Source organism: Hakea prostrata, chromosome 3 (genome assembly GCF_041222555.1).
Source record: "Hakea prostrata isolate BN-2017 chromosome 3, UWA_Hpros_2, whole genome shotgun sequence".
Classification (NCBI taxonomy): domain Eukaryota; kingdom Viridiplantae; phylum Streptophyta; class Magnoliopsida; order Proteales; family Proteaceae; genus Hakea; species Hakea prostrata.
The window spans coordinates 8,310,862-8,323,551 of NC_142602.1; the positions used below are offsets into that span (position 1 = coordinate 8,310,862).

Sequence of the window (12,690 nt, forward strand, 5' to 3'; positions counted from 1 at the left end):
GTGGCCCACCAAATATAAAATTATCATCTAAGTTACTGTTCATGCTATTGTTGCGTGAACAGTAACATCTGGTTGTACTGCATCAAATAGTCTAGGATTTGGTCATGTATGTATTAAGCCTTTAATCCCTTGGGTTTACTTTGTAATTGGCCAATTTGATGGGCCTAAAATATGGGTAGAAAATAGAAAAGCGGGATTAATTTCATTAATATGGTTAGGACTTAGGAGTCCTATTTAGATATCTCCGTTATTATTCAAATTTCCTAGTCAATCCAGGTTACTTAATAGGTTAAGGATTGGGTTAGGCCTTTCCTTTTCAGCATAGGATTCTACTTTGGGGTCGGTTTCTAATTCCGAGTCCTAGTTTGAGTTTGATAGTGTGTCAACCAATGTGGCTATAAGTGTAAATGTAATTGCTAAGTTGAGCTAGGAATTGTTGAATTGAATTTTGACTTTTGTTTATTGCTTCGGTGAAGTACGATGACTTAGCATCCCCCCTCTCTCTCCCTCATGCAATTTCCTTTTCTTTTTTTTTTTGGGTTGTACAAAGGGAAAATGGGGGATATGCCGCCAGCAAGGGTTGAACTCACAACCTCTCCGCTGAGAAGTGAAGTTCTCAACCATTCCACTAACCCTCCATTGGCCTCATGCTATTTCTTATCTTCTCTTTTTCTTGTTTTTGATCACAAGTATATATAATCTCATCCAACGGGATCTTAAACAAAAGTAAGTTGAATTATCCCAAACTGTAATTATTATTTATCTAATCTTCTAAACTTTTGAGTTCAATGTAATTTTTCTTGAACCTGAGATTTTGTTTTCTTTCTATTTTCGTTTTCCTTAAACCCTGGCTATTAGAACCTATCTCCAGCGCAAGAATCCATTAGAAATCCACCCGATGGTTAAATGTATTTCCTTTACGTCAAAGTCTGAAACTTTTGAATCAAATTGAAATGGACATTTAGTTAGATTAGTCTCAAATAATTAGTGCCTTATCTCAAAGGTTACATCCCTAGTTAATTTTATGTCTTATATCAAAGGGAGAGTTGAACAACTCATCCATATTCCACTAACTCTGGTTGGATATATGGATCCTTGCCCTTCGATCAGGTATATTCTTAGTCATACTTGATACAAGATGTAGGCTATGCATGTCTTTCCTCACCACATTTTGTAAGGTCATTCTAAGTCTGCCTATGGCTTATAATTATCATGTTGTCATGGCAACACCTAGGCATCCAGGCTCCTTGTCACCAAGCTGGGCACTCTGCTGCCTTAATAAATATATTCCCGTGCTTTAGTTCATTCAATATGAATAAAAATGTGTTGAACAAATTTCATTAAGGTTTCTTGATTACTTTTTACCAGAAATTCCCTTAAATATCTTAGAATGCGAAAAGTCTCAAAATCATCTTCAAGAAAGTGGGGGTTTTTATGTTGTCCTCCAACTGGATGCTGGAGAACCTTGAACTGTGTGTCAACCAAGGTAAAAATTTCGATCGATATGAACATTTCGACCGAAACTGGATACTTTTTTCCTGATTCTTGAAAACTCAATTTCGAGCCTCAAATGCACTCAAATTGATTTGGATTTTTGCATACTAGCTATTTCAAGCATAATAAACACTATAAAACTACTAGTTTACTAAAAAACTACTGAAAATGTAACATCCAACATTCCAAGTATATAGTACATGAATCAGAGAAGAAGCTGGAATGTTATTACTTACAAGTCTATTCTATTCAAGCCTCAAGGTCTCCCTCTTCCGTCTGCACCCCATACAAATGACAATATAACTCCCATGATGTTTGCCCCCGCCCCATATAGTTTTGGACATAGTCAAGAACTGCACCTCTGTATGTGGCCTCATCCACATGCATAAGATTCCCTAACGGTGGGAAGTTGTGAATCTCCAAAGGAACTGGTGGTGGTGGGCCTTGTGGCTGTGTAATAGTGTGGAAGATCTGCTCAACAAATGAAAGAGCACCCTGCCCTTGGCTCTCAGGAGAAGGATAAGGATACTGATAAGGTCCCAGTGGCTGACTCCGATAATCGACATTGGGAGGGACACCATAAGCTCCATAGGCCGCTCCATAACCATAAGGCTCCAGTCGTGGCTGACTGGCCTTGACCCTGAATCTGATAGCTAGGAGGGACACCATATGGTCCATAAGGACCATAACCATAAGTCGACTCGGTAGAACCAATACTCTCCATAGCAGTATCATATGAGGACTCTGTAGGCCTATGCCATCCGGATCCTCTGGAGGTGGAGGAGTCTCTAGCATCATCAATGCTCATCGATCTCATAGATCCCACCAAGCTCTCAGAATCGGATGGACGGTAGGACCCATATGCCTGAGTCACCTCATCCTCAGTGTCGGACCAGAAAATCAAATCCTCACTCTGGGTGGATGCACTAGGGTGTGGCACGAAGGGACGGGCGGGCTCTGCATGTGGCCTCCCCTCCTGGGCCATGAAGTCCCCTACATCAGCCCCCATCTCCTCTGCAAGCTGACTATTGGGAAGACCTCCCTCCTCATCCAACAATCCATCTTCACTATCCCTAATCTAGTCAACTATTGGGTTATCATCATCATCCATCTCAAATATGTCGGCCAACTCGATATTGGTGCTCTCTCTATCCATCCCCTGTCTAATATGATCCTCTCTTAGTCTCATATTATAGTGTAGGTAAACAAGGTCCTTTAGACGCTTCACACCCAATTGGTTGCGTCTCTTCGAGTGAATGAGGCTAAAGGTGCTCCAATTTCGCTCACAACCAGTGGCAGAACATGTTTGGGAGAGGACTTTGCTTGCAATCCTACTCAAGTTGTGTGAATCACGTCCAAATTGCAACCACCACTCAGCTGCAACAAACATAAACTCCAAGTCATTTTAATACTTAAATAACTAAATTAAAGATAGAATATAATAATTAAATGTATAATGAAATAAATGAATGAACTTACCCGCAGGGGCGGTTTCCCGTCCCGATACGGCCATAGCACGACCGAAGCTCCCAGTGGCATCCCTAAAAGCCTTTATCTAATATATAAAGAGAAAAAACAATAATTAGTTACTAGGTTAATGACTTAGTGTAAAACTACGAATTGTGAATATCAAATGATTCAAATCACTATCTCACCTCCATAAGGATGACTGCTTGTTTAGCTGTATCCGGTTCGAACTTCTCCACTACAGTTTGGACAACATCCATCAAATCTTGCCTCATCCCAAGATTGTCCTTGTAATGGTACTTGGGATTTAAATAGTAGGATGTGTAAGAAAAAGTATGTTATAAAAGGGAATAGTTAATGCTTAATAGTGTGATAACATAATGAAAATTAAATTAAATACTAGACTTAACAACTCACCAGCCTTATGCAGTGGATGCTGCAACATAGACTCTCATCTACTGTTGATGATTTGAAGGACTTTCTTGTTGCCGCGTGGGTGGACCTGAGCAACTTGCTGCTTCATCTTATCTACTGCAGCAAATATGTGTGGTAGAGTAGGTTTTCTTTGCTGATCTACCATCCTCAACACATTCACCACAGGCTCAAGCATCTTCACCACTATCCTCACATTGTGCCAGGAAGTCTCATCAAGGATAGTCAACTGAGCTCTCCTTCCTCCCACTGATGAAGAACCCTCCCAGTTAAACCACTCCTCTGATGCAAACATACTCCTAAGGCCAATCTTCCTACTCTCAAAGCTCTGCAGTGCTATCCAATTAGTAGCAAATCTGGTTTTGCCTGGCCTCACTAACTCACCCTGACACTTGTCCCTCATCATCCTTAATGCATAGGTGTGGTTATATATGAAGGTGCTAACATGTCGAGCTTGGTCCTCGGTATTCTTCACAAGCTTGACCTTTCCAATCTCCTTCAACATTAAGTCAATGCAGTGAGCAGCACAAGGAGTCCAAAAGAGCCTATATCTGTCCATCCATCAAGGCATCAAGCCATCAATACAAAGTTATAAAGTGTACATGTATATGTGTAATGTAAATATATGTATTTACAAATGAAAATTAATACTATATGTTTAGACTTTAGATACCTGGAGTTCTCCTACATCTTCAACCCAGCTTTCTTGTAGTTGGAGCCATTATCAGTCACAATTTGAACTACATTTTCCACTCCAACCTCCTTCACCACTTGCTTTAGTAATTTGTAAATGTATTTTGCATCCTTCTTCTCACCGGATGCATCTACCGACTTGAGGAACACTGTCCTCCCATCACAATTCAACATGAAATTGATGATGGACTGTCTGGTGGGACCAGTCCAACCATCAGCCATCAGGGTCACTCCATAATGATTCCACATGGGCTTTAATCCCTTAATGTACTCATTTATGTCCTCTTTATGCTTAGGCAAATACACATTATATATCTCATATGGAGTGGGGCCCTGTACACCACTCCCAGCCTCGCCTATCTCGCTCAATCATATCTCTCGTAGTAGGGCCCCGGGCTGTATGTGTGCTGGAACACTATGGTAATGCGCCCATTTGGAGAAAGCCATCCCCACTTTCTCCTTCACACTCCCCCACTCCCCCATAAGTGCTTCAACTTTCTCTGTTTATGCTCAGGCCTCGCAAATAGGGCCGGATCATTGCGAAGAATCTCAAGATCCGGTTCTGTAGGATGTGCTGAGGAAGCTCGACTCTTTGTAGGGGCCCGTGGGATAGGAGCCTCCTGCCTCACACTCTGAGACCTCCTCATAGGGACTTGGGAGCCACCTGTGCCTCCCATACCTACTGGCTCTCTAGAGGACCCACAACCCAGACCTCTCTGTTGCCTCCTCATGTCATCAATCCTCTGTTGCTCCCTACTCATCATCATCGCCCTCCTTAGCTGATCGGCCTCTGGATTAGGGTCACTGTCTCTTGGCTCATCCCTACCATAACCCTCAGGATCTGGAAGGTCATCTAAGCAGGCATCCTCGAACTCATCCCTCTGTGTTCTCTTCTCTTTCCTCTTTTGCTTTCCACCACTAATATATGAGGCCATTGCCCTCTTGACCCTCTAGAGCACCTTTGGGCACCCTGTTACATCCCTGTTGCCACCAGCTAGATGCACCTTCAATCTAGTGGCCCCACCTCCTCCTATTTGTTTCTTGCAGTAATTACACTCGCTCTTCCTCCTATCAGCTGTCAGTGGCCTCCCATGATCCCAAGCTATGTTTGACGTCTTTAAAATAGAGTACCTGATACAAGAAACACACACTAAGTATCTTGAAAAGCTCCACAATATGCTCCAAAAATGACATACATGCTTCTAATAATAACCTCCTATTTTTAAATATAAAAAAATATATGTATAACTATATAAGTATTTTTTTAATATATAAATAATTTTAAAATATATAAAATACACACAAACTGTCTTAAAAATATCCACAACATGCTCCAAAAATTGCATACATGCTTCCACTAATACTCTGCTATTTTAAAATTAAAAATAGAAATTAATTGGTTTTCTTAATATTTAAATATTTTTTAAAATTATTTAAATATATATTAAATACAGTAAAATTACATAATTAACAGAAAAAAAATGAATTCAACACCATCACAGCAATATGGTGTCTCAACTCTCACATACACTCATTTGAAGCTTATACATGTACTATACATATACATTTTTAGCAATATACATAATTTAGTAAATAATTTTTAATAACAGAAAAATAAAAAAATAGTAGGAAGAATAAAAAATAATTTTGACACTACAAATTCATACATCAACACTCTAAAGTAAACATATATAAATTTGGAAGCAATCTAACATGATTTAAGGCACAAATGAAACAAAAAAAAAAAAAATGAGGAAGTTGGTTACTCACCTTGCAAGATTTGAGAAAATGCACAAATGGAGGAGCAAATCAAGTGTTTGAAGGAAATGAAATACTAGAAATTAGGTGTAGAATGGGATGAAAGCAAGAGAAATCAGCAAAATCTTCAAAAGGAGGTCGAAATCTCCAGGGCGATATCGCTTGAAATGTCGAAACAACGTCAAAATGTTGAAAATGACTCGATTTTGGGTATTTTATAACCTGTGGAAGTGTCGTTTCGGCCCAATATGGTATCGGGCCGAAATATCGACTTGTATCAACCGAAATTTCGGTCGATACGAAACAATGTGGATACATTTTGTGCCTACTACTACATTTCGTTTCGATTTGGATATTTGCAGGCATTTCGGTCGAATTTTCTTCCATGGTGTCAACTAGTTCTTGGAGATGGAAGTAAAATAACCTGAGAGAAAGAGTGTTGAAATTGCTTTTTTCCTTCACAAAAAAGGAAAAACAGAAACCAAACAGTAGGATGGTTTCCAATTAACCACTCTTACCTTGTAGGTTGCAAAAGCAGGACTTGCACTAGTGTGTTTATTCAAGGGCCCATGGACTGTTGATGGATTAAATTGACACTGAATAGGGTTGCTTACTATCTGCATTTGCCACATGAAAATTTTTGGGTCACATATCATCACAGCAACTCAATGTGTAGGCTATCTCAATGAGTGTGAAACACGCATTTTTATCCATAAACAATTCCTTTCAACTTTTTACCATTTTGACTTATTACTTCTTTCCATTATGTAAGGCATGCCTTTGGGGTGTTTCCCACTAATCCATATATTGTACACTCTTGGCTGATGCTCTTTTCATCTTGCAGCAAGAGTACATACGAGGAATTAGTGCATGGAATTTTAATCTGGATGATTTGAGAAGTCAAGCTGCTCTTGTAAGTAGGTGTATTTCCTATTTAGATGTTAAACAATTCCACCTATGACTACTGGATTAAGATTGGTTCCCTTGATGCAGAAGGCTTTTTATGTTTTTACTGTTTCACTTGCTGCTTTATCTGCAGATTCAGGATGATGGCATTTCTAGTACAGAGCAGCCAGATGTGAGCAATAGACAAAATTATGGATTCTATGATGCCAGTTCAGTGGCAGAAAAGCCATCCCCTGAAACTTCTAGCCGTTCTAATGCTACACATATTCAGGAGGTATTACTATTAAAGTTCAGTGTAGGCTTTCACATTTTCTTTACTTGTCTGGTTCCAAATTTTGGGTTGTGTGTCTACTTGGGGTTCTGAACTCCTAGTCCCAAAGAGGTTTATCATTGGGGATGCTGGTGGTTTGGCCTCACTGCAGCCTGAGGACTATGATGGTACATTGAGCACAAGCTCTCACCAACCTCAAGAGTGCTTGTTCACCCAAAAAGAATTTTTACTCACCCCCCAAAAACCCCCAAGTTTTCTGTTGCCCAGCCCAAGTGCTGCCCAAACAAAACCCTGTACCATATGTGGATTTATTAGAGTGGGACATTGGGCAGGTTTCTTATTATTGTAGCTTCAGTCATTGTCGGGAGGTGTAAAAACTATTGAACATAGTTTCTGTAACCTAGGTGCCATGCAACTAAGGCAAATCACAGTTGTTGAATGAACTTTTTACCTGATGACTGGTGAGAATCCTTCTTCACTGTCATTCCATTCACTTGCAGTGAAGGTTCACTTCTTTGGCACTTCGATCATTTTTATTGGCACCATTGCATCTCTTCCCACTCCGTCTCTGGCAGTCAGTGTTAACCTTTCTTTATGACTTCATTGGTGAGAACTGGTTACAGAGCTGAAAATCACAAAGTGAAGAATCACAAGTTCTTCTCAATGTTTGATTTAGATTTTAGACCAAACCCTTATTTCCTTGAAAAGGATGGTTGTGTTTCATTTTGATTTATTGAATACAATCACATGGTTTAGAACAGGCCTCATAACTATAGTTATTGTCCTACGCTATGGATGTTATATGTACTCAAGGACCTCTAGCTTTGACTGGAAAAAAAGAACCTTTTAATTGTTCTTTATGGTTTCCTTGCTCCTTTTGATTTGGAATGCAAAGTGAGTTTTCATAGATTTTCAAGACTTCTGACTAGGAGGGTTTATGTATTGTAATCTCAAAAAGGGTTTCGTAGTTTTTGTGTTTTTAACAACTATGGGGCATTTGAACATTTTAGGGTTCCATTTCTTGGTTTGGGTTAGTGATTCATTTTCTGTGTTCCTAATCAATCACTGGTTGAATATGGCTCCAAGATTGAAATTTTGTGCTTGATGGGCTAAGGGAACAAGGAATGGAACTCCAGTGGTTGTGACCAAGGAGAACTCAAGCCAACTTTTTGTGGAGCTTGATGCCCACGTCTGATCAGTGGCACTAAAAATCACTTAGAAACAAAGTAAACTGTCATACCACCACAATGAAGACCAGAAGAAAACCAAGGAGGAGTGGGGGCAGAGGGTGGTTGCGGGTTAGGTAAAGAACATAATGAGAAGGGAGAGAAGTTTCAGGTGGAGTGGGGACTCAGTTTGTGATGGGAGTTGAAGAGGATGAATTAAAGATAAAAATGATAACTGCATGAGTCAGTTGATTTAGAGAAATGTGTTCAAAGACTGAGATTTAATAACCAAATCAACAACTGGGTTGATCAACGCCCTGTGTACTTGTTTTCACCCACATCCCGTGTCCTTTCAGTATCTATACAATTTCATTTTTAGGAGGTCAGACAGTTCATCTGACCTGAAGACCTGAATGCAATTCAGCCTCAATTTTTAAATTTCTAGTTTCAGTCCTCCCAACATCTGCAAAATCCAGTCCTTTTGGATCGAGAATATTTGGCTATGCCAGCCTGTTTGTATAGGGAGTCAAAGGCTCAACATTTTCCCTAATTAATGGGCCTAATCTGCCTGCAGGTTATTGTTGATTTCTCGTCCCAGCGGACCCAACATCCGAAAATCCTGCCAAAGCTCTGATTTTCCAGAATCAGGAATATCTGGTTAAACTAGCTGATTTGGGTAGAAACCGCCTACAGCTAGTTGGTCCAATCTAGAAGACTCCAAGGGAAATAAATTGGAATGTAATAGTAGAAGGAAAGAAGAGTGTATCTGATCCCAGTACCCAGATATGAAGAATAGCAGCTGAAAAATAATATACTGCATTTTTTATTTTAACCTGCATTTATGGTTAAAATTAGGGGTTGGTTGAAGACAGGTCAGGGAGTGGGGTTGATGTGAACTAAGGAGAGAATGGAGGTTTGGAAGGGATGAAATGAGGGGTTAGGGAGTTGGGGGTGGTGTGGAAGGGAAGGGTATTGAAATGAGGCATTTTGACTGGTCCAACCATCGGTCATTCAACAAAAAAGGTGAATGTGTCTAATACAGACATTGCAGCAGACTATTCTTTTGCTGTTTGATTAAAGCCATTACTTACAACTTTACAAGTATGTGTATTTTGACTGGTCCAGCCATTACTTACAAATTTGTGTATTGAATGGTAAAAAATGTTTACACATTAACTTTTAACCAACTATGGTCTGGACTTCTTCAAATACATATTTACTTTGAACCATGGTATGGAAAAATGGTTTAAAGACCCCCATACAACCATCAGAACAAAATTACAGTTCTGCCTCTGATTACATAAGATGGACAGTAACTAACAGGAGCCTATGGATGCCATCTGATCTAGTCTTTGAATTCTTCTCCTGCGTTACCAGTGCAAGTTTCCCACAACTCCCAGATGATGGTAATGTTTCGCTTTTTGTCTCTTCCAGGATGAGCTCAATGATCTTCAGGATGTGGAAGAATCACTTGCTTCATTTCCTATCCGTCCTATTCAAGCACTTAAGTATGTCTATCTTTCTATTTGCATGTCATAAACTTCAATTTATCAAGGTTTAACATTTTATAGAAGCCTCTCACAAGTAATTTAATGGGGGAACTTATTTAAATTGATGTGGTATTTTCTTTTTCTTTGTGTATTTTTATAAGGTCTATATCTGAGAGTGGCTCAAGCCATGCAGATGGATAGGATAATAGGATTTACTATGTCAGTCTCATGCTGGCTATTCATAATGTTCATCAGACTTCATCCATCCATTTACCTTAATGCAGAGGTTGTTTTGATGTTCATGAAGATGAGATTAACACAAGCGGCCCAAGTTGGAAAGATTCTATCCCCTCCAATTCTGATCAACAGTTCCGAGTGCAGTCATTTTCAGTGTCAGGGTCAGTGAACAAGAAGAATGATGGTGAGTACCTGGAAAAAAGTAGCTCTTTACCAAAATCTATGATTTCTGGACGCCAGAAAGTCTTCAGTGGCTCGATCCCAGCAGACAATGTTCTTTCTCCTAGTAAAAAAGTTAGTGAAGATGGTGACAGGTAATATTGATAATTTGAAGATCCACTTTGCATTAATGTGGTTGTTTTCTGTGCTCATATTACTTATTTTTTAGTGTTGCTATTCATTGTTGACATGTTGAAAAATGTTGAAGACGATCTCTTGCTTTAGCCTTCTAGTGTAGCTTTTCAACTGTTGGAAATGCAATAGATAGAAATTAAATTTGAATCAGTAATCATTTTTTACTTGTATTAAGGAAGTTTGCTGATTCTAACTGATTGATGAAGTCTGGCACCTTTTGTCTTAGCTAGTGATGGAGTTCTTATCCATAATCCAATTCGCCCACCAGTCCACCACTTCATTTGGTCATATTTGAGTGCCTCCCTGTGATCGTCATGTAGTCTCTATGTACTGGTCATTATTAGTTCTCTCAATTGCTTGATATAGCTGATGAGTTAAATGTGGTATTGTGTTATTCTTTGTTGTTGTCGATCAAGATAAACATGGTTGAGCTCTTTTGAGTTGACCATAAAGACCTAAAGATTTCGGAGTAGGGATTAAGCTGCCAAATTAATATGTTTTGTATCAACCCAAATTGATTTTGTACTTGCAAAACTATGGAGTATTTCAGATAATGCCAATAAATAAGCATGTACATTTGAAGGTAGGTGCATGATATTCATATCGTGGATTTTGTCGTATTTTATATCTTATGAAGAGAAACTATAGCAGCTTGTGATAAAAATTATATTATCATGCATCATAAAACCTCCCATCGAAATTTGAATAACTTGTTCCATGGTATTGCTAGGACATGAAATAAAAAATTGTTTACCCATGGAACCCATGATTGACCCCAGGGAAGGAAATTTCTTTTTTCCCCATGGGATCAATAACTAAATCAACCTAAACTAGAATAATCGTGCTAGTTTTATGATTCTGTTTGCTATTAAATTTGAATATCAATGTCTCCCACGCCAGTTTGCGGACACTGTGGTAAGTGGCACTTTAATCACGAGACTTCTATTTATTCCCTGAATATCGGCCTAGGTTCATTTTGACATCTGGTTGTTGATAAACCAAGGGATAAATGTCTATGTCACGGTGACACGTGTTCCTTCAAGTATAGAGTAAGGTGACACAATTTGCAGTAGTTGAGCAAATAGAGACAATAAGATTCTTCGTCAATACACACAAGAGTAATTGAGTTCGTACTTTGTCCCCCTTGACTAGGTGTATCCAATGTGCCAAACATATCGTAAGCGCTGCCCAACCCAAATCCTAAGTATGACTACTAATTTAAGTATAAACTATTGACTACTTCCCTCAAAACAATTCCATAATGTGTGTACATAAATTAAACCAATGACTGAAAAGTTTAATTACAGAATGAATTCCCAAATGGATTAGATGAACACATAAATCCAACATAACTGTTACCATGTATATATCTTTTATTATAACCAAATGTAGATTCTATTCTTATGATAAACTCACTTTGGAGAACCTGGTACTGAACGGACGTTTCTACAACTTCCTGATGCTGAATAAATAGGAGCTTTCTGACTTGCCCCGAACCTTAATTGACAAATTTTGCCCCTTTAGATGTGAAGGTCTTGTACATCTTATTGTTTCTACAGTTGGAACCATGTATCACTAATACTTCATATTTCTTCCATGAAGCTTTATTGCTTTTTTTTTTTAATGACCCGCAAGGGAGTCTGATAGTTTGTGCTTCATTGAGTTGACTGTTGCTTTCTATTCAGACAAAAAACTTATAGTGCATGGGTATACATTCTAACTTGGGCCATTCAAATATCTTGAAGGGACAACGGACATCTGAAATCTCAAACTGAGAGGAACTGTAGTGGTCAATTATATCGTCAAAAGAGAGACACGGATAACATTCCATTTGGTATGGCATAAGATGTCATTCATTTATCAGAAAGTGATTTTCAAATCTTATCTTATTGTTTTCTTGTTGACAATAGATCTTTCATAAAACAAAAATTGTAAATTGTAACAAGTATATTGTATTTCTTAAACTGTTACACTCATCAGATGATACATCAGGAGCAGTAATTCAACGCAAGGGTCGCTTTAAAGTAACCTCAGGGGATCTCAGTCCCAAGGTATACTAACTAGACTGCTCTATCAAATATGAGAATGCATATCTGTGGGGCTTCATAAAAGTGGCAATTTTCGTGCATGGTTGTCCTCTCTAGATTGGTCTTGCATGGACCCCCCCCCCCCCCCAAAAAAAAAAAAAAAAAAAAACTCCATGGTGTATAAATATTTGCTTCATGTAAAATATTTATTTGTTATGAATTTCAGCATTGTGGTTGTCATGAATCTTCTGATGCTGTAGAGTCTATTATATTGATAGTAATAGTGGTAGAAGTATTGATGTGTGATGATGATGGTGGGGTCTAGTCAAAATCCCTATATATTTTCCTTGTCACCTTAGATGTTCTATTACTGTTGTCGACATTGAGTGTACATA

The 12,690-nt window shown here is 38.7% G+C and overlaps 1 protein-coding gene across 3 annotated transcripts in view; it reads left to right on the plus strand.

Moving 5' to 3' along the window:
• The window catches only part of LOC149020590 (Protein kinase superfamily protein), a 31,017-nt gene that overhangs the window by 10,486 nt on the left and 7,841 nt on the right, over window positions 1-12,690 (plus strand). For all 3 annotated transcript variants that reach the window (XM_089148773.1, XM_089148772.1, XM_089148774.1), the window contains 6 exons: window positions 6,689-6,757; window positions 6,884-7,024; window positions 9,622-9,695; window positions 9,962-10,228; window positions 12,014-12,102; window positions 12,249-12,319. In XM_089148773.1, coding sequence (XP_089004899.1) covers window positions 6,689-6,757; window positions 6,884-7,024; window positions 9,622-9,695; window positions 9,962-10,228; window positions 12,014-12,102; window positions 12,249-12,319 — 711 coding nt within the window. The remainder of the gene's footprint in view (window positions 1-6,688; window positions 6,758-6,883; window positions 7,025-9,621; window positions 9,696-9,961; window positions 10,229-12,013; window positions 12,103-12,248; window positions 12,320-12,690) is intronic.